The sequence below is a fragment of the Populus trichocarpa genome, chromosome 3 (assembly GCF_000002775.5).
Source record: "Populus trichocarpa isolate Nisqually-1 chromosome 3, P.trichocarpa_v4.1, whole genome shotgun sequence".
In the NCBI taxonomy this organism is placed as follows: Eukaryota; Viridiplantae; Streptophyta; class Magnoliopsida; order Malpighiales; family Salicaceae; genus Populus; species Populus trichocarpa.
The window spans coordinates 15,930,432-15,952,032 of NC_037287.2; the positions used below are offsets into that span (position 1 = coordinate 15,930,432).

Genomic DNA, 21,601 nt, shown 5'->3' on the forward strand with positions numbered 1-21,601 from the left:
CCTGCAAGAGGGCACGGGCACTGTACAAGTGCTCTAAAAAGCTGAAATTTTCTTCTTTTTTCCCTTCGTATCAAAATCTTGTGGCTCGGAAAGATCCTGCCCACTTTTCTTGAAATTAATCAAATTATATACAGATTGATACAATAGGTAAACGTGCCCTTGACAAATCATTTTCTCTTTTGCTCATTATTAATCATATTCTTAATATCGTATCTGTTGTTTATAGTGTAGGTCGGGAGCAATAGGAGGGCATTATTATATCAACCATTCAAATGATTTCTATTGTTCGATCTTTGACTAATATAGATCATGGTGTCTGTAATTTTTTTATTGGAAATCAAAGCTCGAGGTATTGATTTCTATTGTTTTAGTTATTAAGCCTAAAAATCTTGGCCCAGGGGTCACAGCATGTGAAAACCCATTTCTATATTAAGTTTTTTTATGATTTTATAAATACCGGTGGTGTGTTTGTAAAAAACTGAATAAAAAAAATTAGTTGATTTTCTTTTACTATTTACCAAAAAATTTTCCAAAGCTAAAGAAACTTCAAGTTTAAAAATAGTAACTAATCTCCTTACCACAAGGACTTCAACCCTCGGATCTTTAATAACTCTCTCATCAAGTGCATATGTTTAATGATATTGTCGCAGTGATGCAATTGTATTTTCACACTCTTCCTCTTATACAACAACAAGCTTTCATACATGCACCTTTAAGTGTAAAATGACGACTCTAGTTCCTTAAGAGACAAGGTAAAATGACATGTGAATGAGTAATGCTCACACTTTTATACTAAAAAAGAGCTACACCTATCGTTCTCACACTACATGCTCTAAAAGAGGTTTTCATGTCTTCAAACATGTCTCCATAAGAATTTCTATGGCGAGGTCTTCATTTTTCCAAATGTTTCTTCATTGAATCTCCATATATGTCTTCAATATCTCTAAAAGGATTAGGGATCTCTCTCTAGGTCCTTATGACCACTATTTTTCAGGTCTTGTGACCCCCTATCTTCAAAAGGATCAATGATTCTTCTTCACTCCATGACCACTTATCTCCAAAAGGATCAAGTGTAAAATATTTTCTTCCCCCACCCTTGCTAGTTAAGTCTTTCAAACACATTTATTTTAAAAAAATTGAGAAGGGGTAGTGGTGTATATATTTTTATTTTTAAAATAATCACTTTCATGTGGTGTGTGGTCATAACCCCATACCATTTGTGGCCACCAACAATGCCAAACCATTTGGGCCAAGGCCCAAAATGCTAAATTTTCTCTTTGACGCTCCTACATTTCTTTCTCGCACATTCTCTCCTTCTCTTTCTCACACATCCTTTTCCTCTTTTTCCTTTTTCACCATACATATTGTTCAATACACATATATTGTACTTCTTTTAAGTTATAAAACTCGAGTTAACACGTGTTAACTTGATTAACTCGGCACCTGTGACATGTGTCAGGAAAAAAAAGTTAGACTTAAAAAAAAAAGATATGGAAAAAAGAAGATTTAATTGAATAGGAAAGACATTGAGAAAGAAAACATAAGTTAATATGGGTTAACTTGACCAATCCGCACTCAAAATAACCAATTAGAAAAAACATGAAAAAATCACATGGCTCAAGGGCCGATAATTTAATACCAAAAGGATTAAATTATAAAAAAATCAATTTTATGAGAAAAACATAAAGGAAAAAAAATCTGAGTCAATCATGGTTAACTCGACTAACCTGTTGTCCGAGATATGAGATTGAGATAACTCAACAAAAAAAATGGAACAAACAATGAAGCTTAGGGCCTAATAATCAAATCTCAAGTGATGAATTTGAAAAAAAAATAATTAATTTTTAATAAAGTCCCTAAAATAGCCAAATTTAAATCGGGCCCAGGCATGAGTCCGGGATTACCCTGTTAAAAGGCAATTATGAGAAAATAAAAAAGTAAAATCCTCAATCGTATAACAATTTAATACCCAAACAATGCAGACCAAATATGATATAAAAACAAAATGAAAAAAAATAATTAAGGGTTAAATTAAAAAACAAAATAAATTAAGAAAAATATAATAAAAAAAGTAATAGAAAGAATGAAGACCACAATTGGATTAAAAAAACTAAATTAAATTAAATGTCAAGGTACAATATAAAAAAATTTAAATCAAGAAAAAAGAAGAGTATAACAATCAAAAGAATAATGATCAAATTGGATTAAAAAATAAATGCAATAAAATATTGAAAGATAAAATTGAAAAATAAATAAATCAAGAAAAGCATAACACACAGTAAAAGAGCAATCAAATAAATATGGATTAAATTGGACATAAAAATCAAATGGAATAAAATGTCCAGAGACCAAACTGAAGAAAATCTAAATTTCAAAAAGCATTAAAGCAAAATAAATAGTAACAAAAAGAATGATAACAAAAATCCATATGAACACAAACTGGAGGACACAAATGTTTTTTTTTAGAAGGGTTGGTGTGAACTCCAAGGTGTTGGAGAGAAAAGAGAGAGGAAAGAAAAAAAAACTCCACTCCAACCCAACCAGATCTCCGTTGTAAGTACGCGCCACACCGCTGAAAAAGAATGACTTGTCACTTCCAACACCATCGCAGATGGAGGATTTTGGTAATCGAATGTTGCATGTGTTAATAATTTTTTTTAATAATTTTTTTTTTAAATCACCAAACAACCCCTCACAAAACCAAAAAATAACAAAAGAGAATAATAATGAAAAGACTAAAATGCCTTTGAAACCTACTTTAGTTTTTTTAGATTTGAAGAATAATTTTATCATTTAACTATTTAAACAACAAGGAAAAGACGAAGAAGCCCCATTGAGCATGTTAAATTTTGTTCTTCAAATGGTATGACCGGAACTTTACCATGTATTTTTTTTGAAAGACAAAAGAGCCCCTGACTGAAAGCTAGATATTTTTTTACTTTTAAGGTTAAAATAATCACTTTACCGTGTACAAAAAAGTGTCATAACCAAATTGTCCCCAATTAATTTTACAATGAGCAATAGATTTTATAGAAAAGACAATTCTACCCCTAATTACAAGCATATTTATAGTTTCGGTGAATGACAAAAATATCATTTTACTATCTCAATAAGCATTGGAATGTGCCTCTAGCCATTGTGTTTGACGATTGATTTTTTTTTAAAACTTCCTTCAACAAAACAATATTATCCTATCAATCACAATAAGACATCTAAAACTAATTAATTTAATCCATAATTTATTTTATTGTTTTTGAGTCTTAATAAGATAGCATCTTCGAGTATTTTTTGTTATATTATGTATTAAATTATTTTTTGATAATATTTTATACAGCGATCAACTTTTGGATTGATGCATTAAAGAAAAAAAATTCTTTAAATTTCCATGTAAATTTTGATGATAATGAACCATTTGTTTTTACATTTTAAAAGCACTTTCAAAAAAATATATTTTTTTTATTTCAAATTAATTTTTGTTTGGTCTTTTTAAATCATTTTGATGTGTTAATATCAAAAATAATTTTTAAAAACTAAAAAAATTATTTTGATGCATTTCTGAATAAAAAACCACTTTAAAAAACAAGTATTACCGCACTCTCAAATACCTCAAATAAAAAAAAATATAAACTCAGTTGTCGTTGTTAGGATTAATTACTCAAAACATAATAGTATAATCAAAATGTAACACCGTCGTCCGTCCAAGAGAAAGAGAAGATTTAATTAGTTGGCTGATCATTTAACGTGTTCAAGGCATGTGGTGGTGCATGTGATTACTTATTATTCAAATGGAGAATAAGCAGTCAGTGAAACTTAAACTTGAATTTCTATGAAGCAAGATCCACCTAAACTCTTTGAACTTGTCATGGAGAAATTCTTAAATCCGAGTTAAATTATAGTTTAAAACCCCTTATCCGTGGATTAATTATTTGATAGATTGACACATTGGATCCTAAATTCATCACCTTCCCACATATTCAATTTTTCACATTGAATATCTGCTTGAGATGAGTTTAGTACATCTACATCGAGAATTGTGAAAGGTCACAGCCCATAACTCTTATTATTAATTGAGGTTTAGATTAACGCTAATTTTAGAGCAGGTAAAATTAGTCAAGATATATATAAATTGAACTGAAAATTTATATTAATAAAAAAAATTATTAAAATTTAATATTTATGTTCTATTTTTTTTAGAATGTAAGTCAAATTGTGTTGACTCAAAATTAATGATTATAAAATTATAGAGTTTTCTCTTAGAAAAAATAACCCATATCATGAATTAATGATTGTGTGTTTTAACTTGGGTATGCTCATAACCTTTTGGATTTTTTATTTTTTATTTCATTTTGTTTACAATGACCACTTTCTTAATTACCTCAAATGACATGCTTAATTTGTGGGTGTGATAGATTATGCAAAATCTTTGCATTAATGTAAAAAAAAAAATGGATTTAATAAGAAGGAACATGTATGTGTTCGAAATATATATATTGGTATACGTACGTAGGAATAATTAATGCCTCCGATTTATATGAATTTTTAGCTTTTATAAAAAGTATTATATTGAAAAAACTTATGCCTTCATTAAATATAAAATAAACTTTAATGTAATTTTCATTTTCAATTCATCACCCTTAAATTACGCGGCAACAATTTTACCTCATGTCCCAGAGGAACATACATTTCATAGCTCACGGCTCACGCAATTCTCTTGTTAATATTGTTATGTTTCCTACTAAGTGTTGGTATTATTATAAATGATGTTTTTAAAAGTATTATTTTTATTTGAAAATGTATCTAAATAAATTTATATTTATTTTATTTTATTTTTAATATTAAAAAATTAAAATTATTTAAAAAAATAAATCTAATATATATTTTTAAATCAATACATTAAAAAAACATCTAAAAATAGAAGATATTGCACCCCTTAACTAGTTAATTAAACTGTAATTAGTTTTGGATTAGGCCCATAATTAACAATCACTCTCCGAATCATGCAAATTTAAAATTTATGGAGACCATCAATCACTCAATCAATCAAATGGCAAACACATAATCGTCCTCCCCTCGTCTCTCTCAAGCATTATAAAATCCCCTCCAATCATCTGCTTTGATCCGGTTAGGCCATGACCACAACACAAATCAAAAACCTTCTCTCATTATCTCCCTTTATCACAACATCACCAACCTATAACACCAATATCTCTTTCTTCAGTAAATGCAAAGCGGCGTAGGCTGCAAAATCTGACAAAGAAACAAAAACCCCTTCTTTGGAAGTACAATCTCTCTCAACTACAAAACCACAGGAAAGCGAGTACGTCCTTTGCTTCTTCTTCTTCTTGATTCCATCCTTACCTAACGTTTTGATCAGTTAGTTATAGAGGCGAGTGAAACAGAACTACACAACAAAAACCACTATATCCATACCTTATAGGGATAAAAGAAAAGGGGGAAAAAAACAGAAAGAAAGAAAGAAACTTTAGCAATGTTTGAAACCTTGAAGTACCTCGTTGGCTCAGCCGGAGCCAGTGGCTATGGCTCTAAGTCCACCGCCGAGCAAGTAACTGAAAACTGCTGCGATCTGCATTCCATAACTGCCATTATCACCGGTGAGTTTATTATTATTTTTTTATTACAGAAGAGAGGCTTGAAACCTTAACATTTTGCGTACAGAATACTGAAATAGACTTTTGTTCTTATTTTTTTTAGGTGCCACATCAGGGATAGGAGCGGAGACGGCAAGAGTGCTGGCGAAGAGAGGTGCGAGGCTGGTGTTGCCAGCTAGGAACCTGAAAGGGGCAGAAGATGCCAAGGCAAGGATTTTATCGGAGAATCCTGATGCCGACATCATAGTTATGGGACTTGATCTTAGCTCTCTCAATTCTGTTCGGAACTTTGTTTCAGAGTTTGAGTCCTTGAACCTGCCTCTCAACCTCCTCATGTAAGAAGATAAACATTTCTTATTTGTTTGGTTGATGAGACAGAGAACGAATATTTAATTTTTAATTTCTTAGGTTAATCTTCTTTCTTTATTCTGGTATCAGAAATAATGCTGGAAGGTTTGCACTCGAGCCTGCGATCTCTGAAGATGGGATAGAGATGACCTTTGCTACTAATTATCTAGGTAATTATTAATTATATACTAAACTAATATTAATATTAATGATGACAAGAACTAAAATTTTGGCTTTAATTTGGATGGAATCCTTTTCAGGTCACTTTTTATTGACAAAATTGTTATTGAAGAAGATGATTGAAACAGCAAAAACAACTTCATTACAAGGCAGAATAGTGAATGTTTCATCGAGTATTTACAACTGGTTTTCCGGCGACATGATCCGATATCTTTGTGAAATATCCCGAAACAAATTATGGTAAGAGAACAAAACTAATTTCCCCCACTAAAATTAACTATAAATAATTATGAAATTGGTATAGCGCAGTACTGAATAAAATTATTAACTATTCATGACCGGAACGGAAAATTAATGAACTTATTATTTTCCATATATATAAGAAATCCAATATTCATAAACTATACACATGGTTGACCTTTAGTTTATTGATTTTTTTTTTGGTGTCGCGATGTATATACAGTGATTTCGATCCTACACGTGCATATGCTCTCTCGAAGCTCGCTATTGTCTTGCACACCAAGGAGGTTGCACAGAGACTTAAGGTTGTCATTTATTATTCTAATTAAATAGTCTGTTTTAATTTCCAAGTTGATCAGAGAAAAAAAGTGATATTTGTTGCTTTCCTTTTTATATATATGTATTGCATTTGGATTAATTGATTCTTTTATGCATTTTTCCAATTAATTAATGCAGCAAATGGAGGCCAACGTGACTGTGAATTGTGTTCATCCAGGAGTCGTAAGAACTAGACTCACAAGAGAACGAGAAGGCATGGCCACAGGTACTATAACATGAATTCTTACTTCCGTTTCTTTTTAGAAAATTACCCTTCTAAAGAATTTAACATGTTATCCTTTTTCCACACGCAGATATAGCATTTTTCTTGACTTCCAAGCTCTTGAAAACTATTCCTCAGGTAACTAACATATATAATTTATATCGTTTGAGCTTAAAGAACATATCAAGTTTGAACATCATATATAGATTTTGAGTGAAAAGAATTAAATTGTTAATGGGTTGCTATTTGTAGGCTGCTGCTACAACATGCTATGTAGCAACACATCCAACACTTGTAAATGTGACTGGAAAGTACTTTTCGGATTGCAACGAAGCCTCGACATCCAAATTGGGATCCAACTCAACAGAAGCTGCTCGGTTATGGACTGCCTCAGAAATCATGGTTTCTAGAGGGTCAAACGCAGTTTTTGACCCACTCACTAGTGCATTAGATTATGATACATCAAAAAAGCAATTCAAATAAAAGAATAGAAAAGAATAAATGCAAGATCATTAGGGACAGAAGGAGATCAGAGAAGAAGAAGAAGAAGAAGAAGAACCAAGAAATATATATATATATATATATATATATATATATATATATATATATATATATATATATAGAGAGAGAGAGAGAGAGAGAGAGAGAGAGAGAGTAAATGATGAGAAGAGAGAGTAAATGATGAGAAAAGCTAGCTAGAGAAATATAATACTTAATGTACACTGCTTAATTAGAGTATGTTAATTAATTAGTTTCATTTATGTCATAGATAATATTGCTTGGACGTTATACTGCTTAATGCATTCTATGTAGTTAGAGCATATGAGATTCTTAGAGGCAGCACTTTTGTAGTGAATCGTTTTTTTGCTAGTTTTTTAATGAATTAATTTTGATATACATAAACATTAATGCTAAATATTTAGATTGGCTCCGGTATACTTATACAATGATTAATTATATATGGGTCGAGCAGATATTTTTTCAATTAAAGCTAGATATTAAAGAAGAGAAAAAACGAGAAAGAACAAGTGGGCAATAAGAACATGGGGTCGGTTTGTTCCATGTGGTGGTTCATTTTTGAAGAATATCTTCAAGGTGATGGTGGATGCATGGGACCCCACTACCAGGCGCCAGGGGATTGGAGGTCGGAGGGAAACAATGTTTTTTAAGGAAATGAGACTTGAGAGCACAAAGAATATATAGCTTTCACTTGATTCATGACACCATATATATCGCAATTCACACAGAGATGAACACATAATATAGAAGCACAAATGCACGTAAGGGTTGTAATTCAAATAGGGGTGGTAATTTCGTCCAACCCAATAAATTCTTGCTTCTTCTTGCCCTTTAAAATCTTGTTCTTACGTAATTAGACGGGAAATGGGGCAGAGGTGGATTTTGACTCGATCCCTCTACTAATTCCCGTCCAGCTCTCAACTTAATTGCCTCAACCTGGCTAACAAATTTACGTTTTGTTGCTGTTAAATCATTAAATAGCATCCTCCCTTGTGTGACAGAAGATCACAAAGATGTTATCTAGAGGCATAGAACCATGCAAAATGTTTGCAGCTTGAAAAGCCAGGCTTTGATAACCAAACAGGCCACGTAGTTAAGACCGTCTGCTCATGATAAGAGGAGAGCTAGCTAGCCTTATAAGATGCATGGCACGTCACAGTAAACATTGAAACCAGTTATCAAAGAAACCTTTGCTTCTAGAATTTTATGGAGTCACCCATTTCAAAGTTGAAAGATTTCATGTATGCGGGGCCAAGGTTTCTTTCCCTTTTCAGATGATTTGTTTTTTGAATTAGAAGGTAAGGAGTATCTTCTAGGGATTTGACAGTGAATTCTCTAAGTCCCAATCTCAGAATCGGAGCTGAAAAGAAATAAAAAAAGAAGAAGGGGGGTGGTGGTTTCTTTTATCATGGTGCCAGCCCCTTGGGATTCCCTTTCCTAATGGTACATGCCATATTTCTATCTCATGAAAATGACTTTGCAATGTAACACCTTTAAAATTTTCTTGGGAATTTGGACGTGCACTTGTTCATGGCCCACCGTTGGGTTGCATGTCCCTCTCTAGCACATGCACTGTAAGCGTTGAAAATGACAATTCCTGGCTGTCCGATACATATTTGCGTCTCTTCGATATTGAGAAAACGAAGAAGAGGGTGAGAATGTGGGCATACAGTGAATTTTAGTTGCTTTCATGCATATGAAGGAAAATGCCTCCCTCCAACATGGAGTTTGACTAAGTACAAGTGGTGACGTGAAATGTCCATGAAACTTCCTTACTTCTTCATCCATTTACATTTCTATATATATTGTGGCTTCATGTTTTACATAAGAAGAATTATTAACAAAAACCTAAAAATCTAGTTGTTTCATTGTGAACGCAAACACTAAACAATTTAGATTGAAATGGTTTAATGAAGCTTTTGCTTTCTAAAATGAAAAATCAATGAAATTATTATGGAGAGTAATATGATTTTTTTTCCAGGATTTATTAGTTATTATTCGATCGGTTAGATTCATAACATTCTTGTCATATTTTTAATGAATAATAAAATGACTAAACTATCTATAAAAAAAGTTTATTTAATTAGCAGCTAGTTGCTGTTTTGAATTGTCACTTTTTAAAACACAATAAAATTATTAAACTACCCTTAAAATAAAAAAATATTAATTAACTATTGTCCAAAGGCTTTTTTAAATTTTCATCATGGATTTTTAATTATAATTAAATTGACTAAAAGATAATTTAATGTTTTAATAGATATAAAATATTATTTAAGAACTAAAAGTGTTTTACTTAAGTTTTGCTTCGTGACTTTTTATATTTGTCTTCTTTGGGGTAATCTTAGTCTCATGACCCAGATCATAGGTTTCAAAGATTAACCCGATTTGACTTCGGTATTTTCTTAGGTTCTTTTTTAAAATTGATTTTTTTTTTAATTTTATCATTCGATATTAGGTTATTGGACTTGAGTTTCGTGATTTTTTTTCTTTTATGGATTAGTATAGTTAACCCGAGTTAATTTGGGAGTTTCAAGCTTTTTTTTAGTTCATTTTTTTCCAGCATCATTTAGTTTGCCTAAAAGTTGACCTCCAATGTTTTATTCATTTTCTTTTGCATGAAGTTATCTTAGTCTCATGACTAAGACATAAATTTGCTATGTTGATTCGAGTCAGATTTAAAAAAAAAAATTAATTTGCTCTTCAACATTTGATTTTTTGGTAATTGAGCTTAATTTTTTTTCATTTTCTTCTTATAAGGTTATCATGTTCTTATTAAAAAAAAACATGTTATTAAATAGGATTATTAAGATCTTTTAAGAATATTTAGAGAATATCTTTTTATAATATTAATGATAAACACTCATTTTTTTATGTCATTGTCAATTTTTTTATTATTATCATTGGCTTTTTTTATAATCATATTATTAAATTAATCGAGTTTATTGAACCCATTCAAATTAATGATCCAAATCCTAGATTTTTCTTGCTCTTTTAAAAACACTATCATTATTTAAGCGTTCTTTTTTATGTTAGGAAAAATTTAACTTGGCCTACTGCATAGCATAAGCCATCTATCTTATTACCTCTAAATCAAATCATCACCTTTTATCCTTAGATATCCTTGTTTCAAAATCTAATCACGTTTTAGTAACCACTAGATCATTAGTTTACGTTGCGGGTCGGATCAATTTTTTTAAAGTAAAAAATATTTTCCAAGTATTGATAACATCTTTTCTAATAAAATATTTTAATCATAATTTCAAAATATGATACATTTTAGTTACCATTAGATTATTGGCATGTGTCAGATCAATTTTTTTCACATTAAAAAATATGATATATATTGTGTTGGTAAGCTACTTGGAAATGGAAACAAATAAAGAGTAAAATAAATTGGCTTAGAATTGTGAAAACATTATTTTTAAGGCATTTATTTGTCTCATACATAGACAACACCTTTAAGATACAACTAAGCCCTCTAAATCTCTAAAAGAATAAGAAGCTCAATTTTCAGTTAATCTAATGTTGAAAGATGAAATCGAAAAAAAATTCAATTAAAAAAAGCAACCCAAAAAATAACTTGAGTAAACCCGAGATTGAGATAAATTTATAGAAAACAAATAAAAAAGGTTTATGAAGCTCTACTTCCTACAGATCTAATATTAAAAATTAAAATTGAAAAACAAAACTAAATTCATAAGACCAATTTATAACTCAATAGAAATAAAAAAAAAATACAAAGTACAATTTCTAAAATAACGATGAACATAAAAAAAAACTAAATTACAAAATTAAAAATTGGGTGGTTTGAAGGGTTAAACTAAAAATAACCTAAAAAAATACAATAATATTTTATGAATGTGATTATAATGATTTAGTCATAATTTTTTTTTTATAATAATAATAATACAACCTCCTATTCATAGAAAATAAATAAAATTCTATTATCACTCACTCATCGTCCAATTAATGTCCTTCAAATGGGTTGCACCTAATAAATGATGGGTGATTTTCAAAGATCTTCTTTAGAAAATTAATAATATATTGCAAGAATAAATTATTTACGCTTATAATTGAGTGGTAAATATTTTAAGAATTATGAACAATTGCTCTATTCACAAAGCAAGAATTGAGATATTAACCTTTAAAAGTCCAAAATATATCGAGGCTCAATATTTCCCTTCAATTCGGCCCAATAGAGCCCCAGTATAGTTTGGGCCAAGTCGATCCCTTTATCACAAAACGCCTAAATATCCTAAAACCCCCCCAATTCCATTTCACAAGCCACAAAGCAGCTACCTCCTCTCCCTCCTGGGACATGGACCTGCACTGCATCATCAGGCACGAAGATCCCACTGGGGTGACTTGTCGCCATCTTAAAGCGAAATGACCTGTGCATTTTCTTTGTATTCGTTCTTGAACGTTGAATACATGCCACCATTAGATGCTGAGATTTTATTTACCTCATCCTCTCGAAGGCTGGGATAAATGGTAGTGCTCCTGACAAGAAGCCTGTGTTGTAGCCGTTTTGACTTGAAATGAGAAGAAATTAATTTCATGAGGTTGAAAATTGCAATAAGAGAAACCTCTCCTCTCCCTTTCCAAACTCTGTAGAACAATAGATAGATATACCACGGTTTTTGTGGTTTAGCAACTTGGACTGTAATCCTTAATTGTATTAAGCTTGTGCTCTTCAAGATCTTGTTCTGGCCTGGAAGAAAACTCTGGCAACAGCTTGCAATTTTTTATTTTTTAATCAACTCCAGCCAGTTGAAGTTGAGCTCATTCAAATGGGAAATGCCAAACAACACTGGAACGTGCCTAACCTTGGCCCGGCTTGATTTGTTTGTAATCCAAGTTAGGTTTGAAATGTCAATCATGCAGAAACCTACTTTGAATTTTAGGTCCAAATTAGAGCACAAGCTAAACTAAAATTCAAATAGCAAAATTAATTAGGGCTTGACTTGCCTTGCTTGCATGAGATAGAGAAACAATTGGTCCCACTTATCGACGATCTTTAGCCAAAGTCCAATCTAAATTCAACCTGTACTTATCATAAGAGACAACAAATTTAAATTTCTAGTTAGCGAGAATCAATAACAAACCCCTTTTCATTTGCTGAACGCCTTAGTTAATTGACTTTTGTGACAATATTTAGTTATTTTATTACAATTTTTTACTTCAAAAAGAAAGCATGCATGTGATGGCATTAGAAATTAGTTTGTGAAGATCTAGAACAAGACCAAGAAGAATATTAACCATGTGATGTAAATTTGTGAATAGAAACAAGAGACCAAAGTTAAACCTAAGAAGTCTTATTATATAGCGAGGCCACGCTAGTTAGAGTGCAATATTTATATTCTCGTGTCATATTTTGTTTACATTTGATTAAAGTTTGTTTTTATATATATCTTTTTGTTTCCCCAAAAGTTCTGACAAAAACAAGTGGCCTCCTGTCTTTCGTAAGAGAAAAAATGAAAATCTTTATAGTAAAGACATCACAAATTAAAATTGTCAATATCGTTGATAGATAACCTTTAGTGCGCCATGCTTTGCCGTGTGCAAGACAACTCGTTTTAAAAAGATAGAGATTGAAAAGGGGTAGCAGATCATGAATGGAGCTGGTAGGCGTGTGCAGTAGTGCACATCCTTTTATTACATCAATAATCAAGCAATAAGAGAATCCACCAAGGAATCCAATTGACCATGATCATCTGGCTTGAGGAGTTCCTGGTATTCCTCAAAGATATCATCTAGCATAATATCATTGGGTAAAGAATTTGGACACGAGGAATCATGGTCATAAACAAGACCATCAAATTCTTCACTATTGAAAGCCCATGCCTCTCCATCATTGCTAACAACTTCAAGACCAGAGATGCCCCAATTAGCATTATCACCAATCTTTGCATGTCTAGATGATGACCCAATCATGCTTTGAATATTAACGTTGATATTCTTTGCAACAGAGGATGGAGAAACCCTTGTTGCCTTTGGGAGGTGAATCTTTATCTTGATAGCAGTCTCTCCATTTTCACTACAGATGGCTTCACTGTCCAGCTCCCTTTGATTCCTTTTCCTTTTTTTGTTGGAGTTGGCGCCACTTCTCTTTCCAGCTGGTTGCCCCATGCATTTGGACTTGTTTCCTGCTGTGTTGTTCTTGACTCTTTTGCTGAGGTGAGAGTTCCAATAGTTCTTGATTTCATTGTCAGTCCGGCCTGGCAACCTTCCTGCAATGAGAGACCAACGGTTGCCAAGAAGAGAATGCAGCCGAATGATCAGGTCATCCTCATCAGGAGTGATGTTCCCTCTCTTGATATCGGGCCGAAGGTAGTTCATCCATCTTAGCCTGCAACTCTTGCCACATCTAAGTAGCCCTTCATTAATTCATACGAAAATGCAAACAACAAAATCAGAAACTCGACTTTCAAACAGTCTAGTCGTCCACACGTGTGCGGGTGAGATTTGCCCATCACGCACTAAATCAGAACGTAACTGTATAAGAAAGACAGAAGTAATTAACTTACCAGCTTTCTTAGGCAAAGATCTCCAATGACCTTCACCATGCGCCTGGATATAGTTAATGAGCAGCGTGTCTTCTCTAGTAGTCCATGGACCTCTTTGCAAACCAACTTTAGAGCAACATGGAGCTCTTCCCATTTCAACTCACTTGATTACACCCAACAAAAGGAGAGAGACATGCTAACAAGCAAGAAAATAAAAGATTCCACGAATTATGCTTCCCTTTTAAATCCACAAGACTAGGAACTTTCTTAGATTTTTTTTCTTGACTTCAGGAACCAAATTAATTACGAGAAGAAATCTAGAGGGTGTTGTATTTTTAGTATAAATATAAATATATTTAACCACTAGTTGCTGCATTTAGGTCTCCTGATCAAGAGGTGTGTGCATGTGTGTGTGTGTGTGTGTGTTTCACTGACACTGAGTGTGAGGTGGTAAGTGACAATAAGCTGAAAAAACTCTCTCATATATTTATCTGCCCTTCGCAGTCCATTATTTCTTGTTCATGCATTTATCACAATGTTAGCTGGGGTCAACCATTTTGGGTCTGTACAGCTAGAAAAAATAAAACTTCGTATAGTATAGGCTGAAGTTCAGAGCAAGTAAATTAATAGAGTAATGTCAGAAATTTCCACAATGTAAGACTGGGACAAAATTACCTATTACCTAATATTGCCAACTAGGCAAGGGATGCCCTACAAGCTTGAAAAGGATAGAAAAGACGTCCAGAAAATTCTTAAGAGCACGTGCTCAACTAAATTCGCTGCAATATAGCAAGTGCATTGAATGGACTCTAAATATGTGAATAAACGAGATTTTATTATATATCATGACCTTTGAGAATAATTAGGAGGTTAGTTAATTTTTCTATATATATTATAGACTACAATATTTTTTCTTATCACGCTGCCTTAATATTCAATATTTAGCACATGTCGAAGGTGTGGCTGTAGAGGTTATATTACTTGATCTCCAACGTTCAAATCTCAAACTAACCAGACCATGAGAGATAATTTTATTTTTTAAAAAATCTTAATATAGGTTGGATGATATGCTTTTAGTTTGACACTTGATTATTTACCCGCACTATTTTGTTGGTTAAATTATTATTTTTTAATATAAAAAAATATTCAAGTATTACTAACATGTTTTTTAGTATAAAATTTTTTTAAATAGTATGAATGTTGATCTAATCTGATCCAGCTAACTTTACATATATATAAAAAAACTTGAACAACCGATAAAAACATAGTTTGACTAAAAAATATTCATGAAGTTATAAATGTCAACTTTTCTAAGCATGACACATACAAACAATGTTATTTCGTCAATTTTTTTTTAGATGTGCTATTCCGCCAATTTGTTTTTAAAAAGTTGCTAATAACAAAAAATAACTAGAATCTAGTTTCTTCCTAGAAAAATCAATTTATGCTATTTAACATTATTTAACATTTTTATTTGTTGCAAACTATTTTTAGTCTTTTTTTAGTTTTCTTTAGCTTGTAGGACATATATGCCTAGTATTCAGTACAATATATATATATATATATATATATATATATATATATATATATATATATATTTTCCTAATCAATTATGCGTTATAATCATGCTTTAGTGGGCGATTGCAAGAAGGCAGTGACAAAGCTAGTTATTTTTTATTGAGAGTTCAAAGAATTAATATACATCAACTTGATTAGAAATTAATCTACTTATGCATGTGATGGGTCAACATTTTTTGTTATTATGAAAAATAAATTTTAAGCCTAAGTTCTTGTTTAGAATATCCAAAGGTAAGGTGATAACTCATTGACAGGTTAGTAGGGCTTACGTTCATATCCAACATCCCTAGGTTTGATATAATCCCAGGCTTAGATGATATGGATTTAGCTAGCTTTAAGGCCCAATGCCCTTGGGCATGACAATGAGTTGAGCCCATACAGGTATATATATGGCATGCTGTCAGACCCAGGATCCTAGGCTTGGCTGTGTGCCAATACCAGACTGACACGGGTCTGGCATGTTGCTAGACACAATGCCCTTAGACTTAGCTATAAGTTAAGCTTAAATAGACATGAGACTAGCAAGACTAGACCCACAACCCTTGGGTTTGACACTGTTAGAGAATAATATAAATCATATCTTAGGACCTCACCTAATAGCTTAAGCTATTGGGTACGTAGAGATGATTCTTTGACATGGTATTAGAGCATTGATGACCAAGCGGTCATGAGTTCGAATCTCATTATCTCTATTTATTTGATAAAAATTAAACACAATGTAATATAGGTTTGTGCAAGTTTCAACTCCAAAGGGCTGTCACTTGAAGGATATGTTAGAAAATAATATAAATCATATTTTGGGACCTCACCTAATAGCTTTAGCTATTGGATTAAGATTGTTCTTTGACAAACACTATACCAAGCCCAAGTGGGTATTGGTCTGGCCAGCTGCTAGACCCTACACTCTTGGGCTTGACTACGTGCCAAGTCTAATTGGGCATGGGTTTGGTGGTCAGACCTTATGCCCTTGAGCTCGACTAAGTGTCAAACACAAAGAGTTAAAGGTTTAGAGATATTCATCTTTTTACACCTATATATGTATAAAATATCTCCCAATGACCTACTATATTTTCATCTCATTAATATTTTTTAAGTGATATTTATACCTTATTAATATTGTATAAGAAATATTTATTCCTCATTAATGCTATTAGGAAGAAATGACTCTCCAGCTCCACTCCAGCAAAACGACATGGTTCAAGGGTTATATATACTCCATGAACCACCTACGAGCCAAGCCCAAGTGGGCATAGGTCTGGCGAGTTGCTAGCCTCTATGCCCGGGTACACACTAAACCTAATAAGGCATGGGTCTGGCGAGTTTTCATACCCAACGACCTCGGGCATTGGCACTAAGCTGAGCCCAAATAGGTATGGGTATGATGAACTTCATGACCCAGTTACCAAGGGCTTGGCTACGCATCGAGCCTAATTAGACATGGGTCTGGTGACCTTCTTAACCCATCAACCTTGAATTTGGCTCCATACCAAGCCCAATTGGATATGGGTCTGGCACGCTGCTAGAGACAATGCCCTTAGACTCAAATACGTGCCGATCTCAAACAGACATGGATTCTGCTAGCTGCTAGACCTTAAGCCTCTGGTTCTGGTTGTGCGCCGAGCCTAATATGATGCGAGTCTAGCAAGCTACCAAACCCAACACCTTTGGGCAATGGCACCGTGTTGAGCTTGCCAGTCAAATCCAAAGCCTTTGGGAAATGGCTTAATTATGCATGTGTTTGACGACCTTCTCAACCCATCGACTTTAAGCTTGTCTATGTTCCAAGCCTAATTAGGCATGGAACTGGCAAGCTGCTATGTTCCAAGCCTAATTAGGCATAAAATACCATTTGAACCACTCAAGTAAATAATTTATAATTTTTGTTCTCTAGACACTAATACTTTTATATCCCAGAGCATTTGTCACACTAAAATAAAAGCAAGCACTCTTGTTCTTGAAATTTAATGCTCATTCTATCATTTCTTGCAATCTCTTTCTTAAAAGTTACTTATTTTATCCTCTGAGGGTTTATAAACCCCACTAAAAAAAATTGTTTTGCAGGTATTAGGCCTTCTATCACCAATCATCCACTTCTTAAGCTTTGAATAATGGAATATTGATATGAATATATGATTACTCATTGGTCAAACACCATAAAACCTCATTCTTAAAACATTCTGGATTTTGAAATATGATCGGCATGTATATTCAAAGGAAATCGTTCTTAGATGGAGGAGTTTTGAAAATTTGATAAACAAAAAGCCTTTTTAAATACATGACAAGAAGAGGAACTTTTATAAAATTTTCATTGCTAATTTGACCTGCATATCATGAAATCATTGAATGTTTTATTTGCTAAATTTTCATTCAAGTGAATTTCATGCTAGTTCGGGGTACTTGTTAAATTTTCTAGAAGGACCACTCTAAAGGAAGACCTCCCTCTTCACATGTATTTACACCTTATTTTACAACACTGTCAAGAAAAAAAAAAAACAAAACAGAAATATAAGATTCACCTGTGCTTCCAACTTTGGGGGGACCATTGTCCCTCTCAATAACTAACTATATGACCAGCCACACTTTTAAGATGATGAACCAGAGCTTGAAGGGCAGATGATAATGCATTAGAATGGTTGTTCAGGTCATTAGCCTATTCAATAAGCCGCCTGTGATTACTTTGGCAGAATAATTAATATACTCCACTTGCTATCTGTCTTCCTAGCTAGGAGATAAAAATAGAGCAAGTGGCTTAACGATTCTCACAACATATATATAAATGCGTAAGAGCACAAATAGAATTGAAGGAAACACAAATTAATTTGAAGGATCTTGATTGCGCTCCCTTATTACCATGACTCTCCCTTAGCTGAGTGTGCAGTCGTACTATTAAAATACTTGGGGGGGAAATGGGAAGAGCACCATGTTGCTCTAAGGTTGGTTTGCATAGAGGTCCATGGACTACTAGAGAAGACGCACTCCTCGTTAACTATATTCAGAAACACGGTGAAGGCCACTGGAGATCCTTGCCAAACAAAGCTGGTAAGTACTGAAGTAATTCTCTGGATCTTAATTCCCCAACTAGGTTAAACTCTTAATAATTATGGACATCCAATGATCAATTAGAGAAATTCTGCTTGAAAGAAATTGAGATAACTAAACTGATCGAGTTAATTTGTTGGTTTTTGTGTTCATGAAGGGCTGCTTAGATGTGGCAAGAGTTGTAGGCTGAGATGGCTTAACTATCTTCGGCCAGATATTAAGAGAGGGAACATTACCCCTGAAGAGGATGACCTGATCATCCGACTACATTCCCTTCTAGGCAATCGTTGGTCTCTCATTGCTGGAAGGTTGCCAGGCCGAACTGACAATGAAATCAAGAACTACTGGAACTCCCATCTCAGCAAGAGACTCCAGGTTAGAAGCAATAAGAACGGGTCAAAATGCATGAAGGAATCAGCTGACCGAAAGAGAAATGTCTCCAAGCTCAACAACAAAAAGAAGCAGAGGAAGGACGATGAGGACCCTGCTACAAGGACCAAGATTCATGCCCCGAAGGCAATAAGGGTTTCTCCATCCTCAGTGAATATCAGGACTAATAATAGCATGGCTGGGTCATCTAGTCATGCAGGAGGAGTTGGTGATCACGATGACAATTGGTTCATCTCTGATCTTGAAGTTGATAAGAATATCAATGGGGATCTGGCTTGGGCTTCCAATCGCTGTATTGACGATCTTGTCCATGATGATCTCTCAGGCCAAAATCACTCACCGTCCAATATTGATAACATCCTAGAAGAAATGTTTGGGGAATATCAGCAGCTCTTGAATTCAGAGAATCATGCTCAATTATTGGACTCCTTTGTGGACTCGCTGTTGGCTTGAATAAATGTTGTAATAAATTGCTGTACGTATTGCGACATTTTGTCTGGCTAATTTAGGATTTCAGGTGCATGATTACATCTTCTTGAAATAAATTATATATTATAGCCATCCTCTTTTTTCCTTTTCTTTTTCCCCGGTGTGCTTAGTGAGAGATTCTGTGGAAGTCAGGTCTCCTTTTGTAATGAATATGACGTTCCTCCATGCTCTCGATCTTACCTAGTAAATACTTCTCAATTTTAATTGGTTTATCTTCATATATATATATACACGAAAACATTAGAGAAATATTTTAAAATTAATAAAAACTCATTTTCATAATATAAACATATATGATTGCTTTGTCACAATTCATCCGATCGATCATACTAAATATTTTAGTTTACCATATCATATATAGTAAAATTAATGCTAAAATAAAATTGATTGATCGATCTATGAGAACGCAAATTAAGATAACAAAGCAAACTGAGTAAAGAAATAGACTACAAGAGTAAGAGAACACAGTTTTTTCTTCTTCTTAATTTCTTCGAATGATCATATCTTTTTCATTGCCCAAAAAGCAATCAAAAGGAATATTCCCCCAAATAAAGAAAACGACGAAGTTTGCTGAAGTAGTAACCAATCAAGAAACAATATTTGTACATAGAGGAAATCATAGAAAATTAAATCTCGTACAGAAACCTTGTTTGTCTTTTACGTTTCAAGAGTATGTTTTAAATAAATTAAATTATTTGATGTTTTTGAATTGTTTTGATGTATTTATGTTGAAGAATAATTTTTTAAAAATAAAAAAATAATTTTTAAGAAAACATTTTTACACCCTAGCTACTGTGTCTACGATGAATGGCCTGCCTGATGGAACCCAGTAATTGCGTGTTTGGCAGTGTGGTTGCAGGTGCTTTTCAAATAATTTTTCGTGCTAAAATACATGTCAATGATGTTTTTTTATTTTTTAAAAATTATTTTTGACATCAGCACATCAAAACGATACAAAACGTACAAACCATATTAAATTTTAACAAAAAAAAATTTAAATTTTTTAAAAACGCGGTTAAACCGCATTTCCAAACGCTTTCTAATTCTTCGTTAGTTGTTGAAGCTTCAAGGCTTTGCCTACTGAAGTGCATGATTATATTTTATGGTACCCTTGGTTAATTATATTATCAAAAATAAATAAATTAATTAATGCTTGTCGGTTAACAAATGAAAGTAATAATCTATTATTGACAGTAGCCACCGACAGCAGCATGAATTGCAACGCTTTAATTCTTGCCATTTTATGAGTGATTTCTTCTGTCCAATTAATTAATTAATTAATTAATTAATAGACTATTTAATGTAGCTAATAATGACAAGAAGTATTCTGATTTGTAATCTCGATCTCTGTTATTAATAATTGCGGAATAAGATGTGACGAAATCTTTTTTATTATTTTTTAAATATGTGCTCTGAGTGTAATATATAAGATGATGACAATTATGGGACCTCTTGCACCATTTATCTATATTTAAATCAATAATCACGTATTAAGTGGACCATCTTCTGAAAATTTGGTGGAATCAAATTTCTTGTTTGACCATTTAAAACACAAAACTGCATGCCGTCTTGAATTCATTTTCCCATTTTTTTTCTCTGTTTTTGAAATGTTTGAATTTAAATAATCATAAGGAACTCTTTGGGTCTCGCGCTGTTGAAAAGTATTTTTATAAAAATTTAATTTTTTTATTTTAAATTATATTTTAGCATTTTTAAATAATTTTGATGTATTAATATTAAAAATAAATTTAAAAACAATACTTAAAAAATAATCATTATTCCAGGTCTATAGACCTTTAGTTTGGAAAAAACATACTCTAGACCAGTCATGGATCAATCTAAACCCGGATAATAAATAAAAATAAAAAAACATAAATTAAATATGTTCTTGAGAAAATAAATTTTGATTATTTTAAAATGAAAGGGAATAAAGGGATCTTTATTATTATATTTTTATTTTTCTATCTTGAAAACTTTTTCTAAATATCATAACAATTTCATTGTATAAATTAATTATCGGTTGAGATTTGAATACGGGGTAAAATTGCATTTTATCTTATTATTTTATTTTTAAATTTAAATTGAAAATTTGCTTTATTATTTGATATTATAGATTCCATCTTCATATCGTAATTCTTTTAATACACCACTTCTCAGTGAAA

General features: G+C 32.5%; 3 protein-coding genes across 3 annotated transcripts; 2 read left to right on the plus strand and 1 right to left on the minus strand.

Moving 5' to 3' along the window:
• The first annotated feature begins 5,091 nt into the window (after nucleotides 1-5,091).
• LOC7497504 (short-chain dehydrogenase TIC 32 B, chloroplastic) lies at nucleotides 5,092-7,840 on the plus strand. Its single transcript, XM_002303640.4, has 8 exons — nucleotides 5,092-5,612; nucleotides 5,713-5,944; nucleotides 6,048-6,127; nucleotides 6,218-6,377; nucleotides 6,601-6,682; nucleotides 6,834-6,921; nucleotides 7,010-7,056; nucleotides 7,171-7,840. Exons 1-8 carry the CDS (start codon nucleotides 5,489-5,491, stop codon nucleotides 7,399-7,401), a joined length of 1,044 nt encoding a protein of 347 aa, XP_002303676.2. The 5' UTR covers nucleotides 5,092-5,488; the 3' UTR covers nucleotides 7,402-7,840.
• Nucleotides 7,841-13,044: 5,204 nt separating this feature from the next.
• On the minus strand, nucleotides 13,045-14,407 carry LOC7497505 (transcription factor MYB4). The gene is made up of 2 exons (XM_002304534.3): nucleotides 13,965-14,407; nucleotides 13,045-13,814 (listed from the first exon to the last, which is right to left on the minus strand). Exons 1-2 carry the CDS (start codon nucleotides 14,095-14,097, stop codon nucleotides 13,105-13,107), a joined length of 843 nt encoding a protein of 280 aa, XP_002304570.1. The 5' UTR covers nucleotides 14,098-14,407; the 3' UTR covers nucleotides 13,045-13,104.
• Nucleotides 14,408-18,251: 3,844 nt separating this feature from the next.
• LOC7465332 (transcription factor MYB30) lies at nucleotides 18,252-19,604 on the plus strand. Its single transcript, XM_002303641.4, has 2 exons — nucleotides 18,252-18,560; nucleotides 18,718-19,604. The coding sequence occupies exons 1-2, from the start codon at nucleotides 18,428-18,430 to the stop codon at nucleotides 19,401-19,403; spliced, it is 819 nt and encodes a 272-aa protein (XP_002303677.1). The 5' UTR covers nucleotides 18,252-18,427; the 3' UTR covers nucleotides 19,404-19,604.
• The last annotated feature ends 1,997 nt before the right edge of the window (nucleotides 19,605-21,601 follow it).

What these genes read in the sequence shown, in the direction of transcription:
- LOC7465332 (XM_002303641.4), top strand. Translation starts at nt 18,428, where the DNA reads ATGGGAAGAGCACCATGTTGCTCTAAGGTTGGTTTGCATAGAGGTCCA. An exon ending in ATCCTTGCCAAACAAAGCTG is followed by an intron (nt 18,561 to 18,717) that starts GTAAGTACTGAA and finishes GTGTTCATGAAG; the next exon opens with GGCTGCTTAGATGTGGCAAG.
- LOC7497504 (XM_002303640.4), top strand. Translation starts at nt 5,489, where the DNA reads ATGTTTGAAACCTTGAAGTACCTCGTTGGCTCAGCCGGAGCCAGTGGC. An exon ending in AGGTTGCACAGAGACTTAAG is followed by an intron (nt 6,683 to 6,833) that starts GTTGTCATTTAT and finishes TAATTAATGCAG; the next exon opens with CAAATGGAGGCCAACGTGAC. An exon ending in ACGAGAAGGCATGGCCACAG is followed by an intron (nt 6,922 to 7,009) that starts GTACTATAACAT and finishes TTCCACACGCAG; the next exon opens with ATATAGCATTTTTCTTGACT.
- LOC7497505 (XM_002304534.3), bottom strand. Translation starts at nt 14,097, where the DNA reads ATGGGAAGAGCTCCATGTTGCTCTAAAGTTGGTTTGCAAAGAGGTCCA. An exon ending in ATCTTTGCCTAAGAAAGCTG is followed by an intron (nt 13,815 to 13,964) that starts GTAAGTTAATTA and finishes GAATTAATGAAG; the next exon opens with GGCTACTTAGATGTGGCAAG.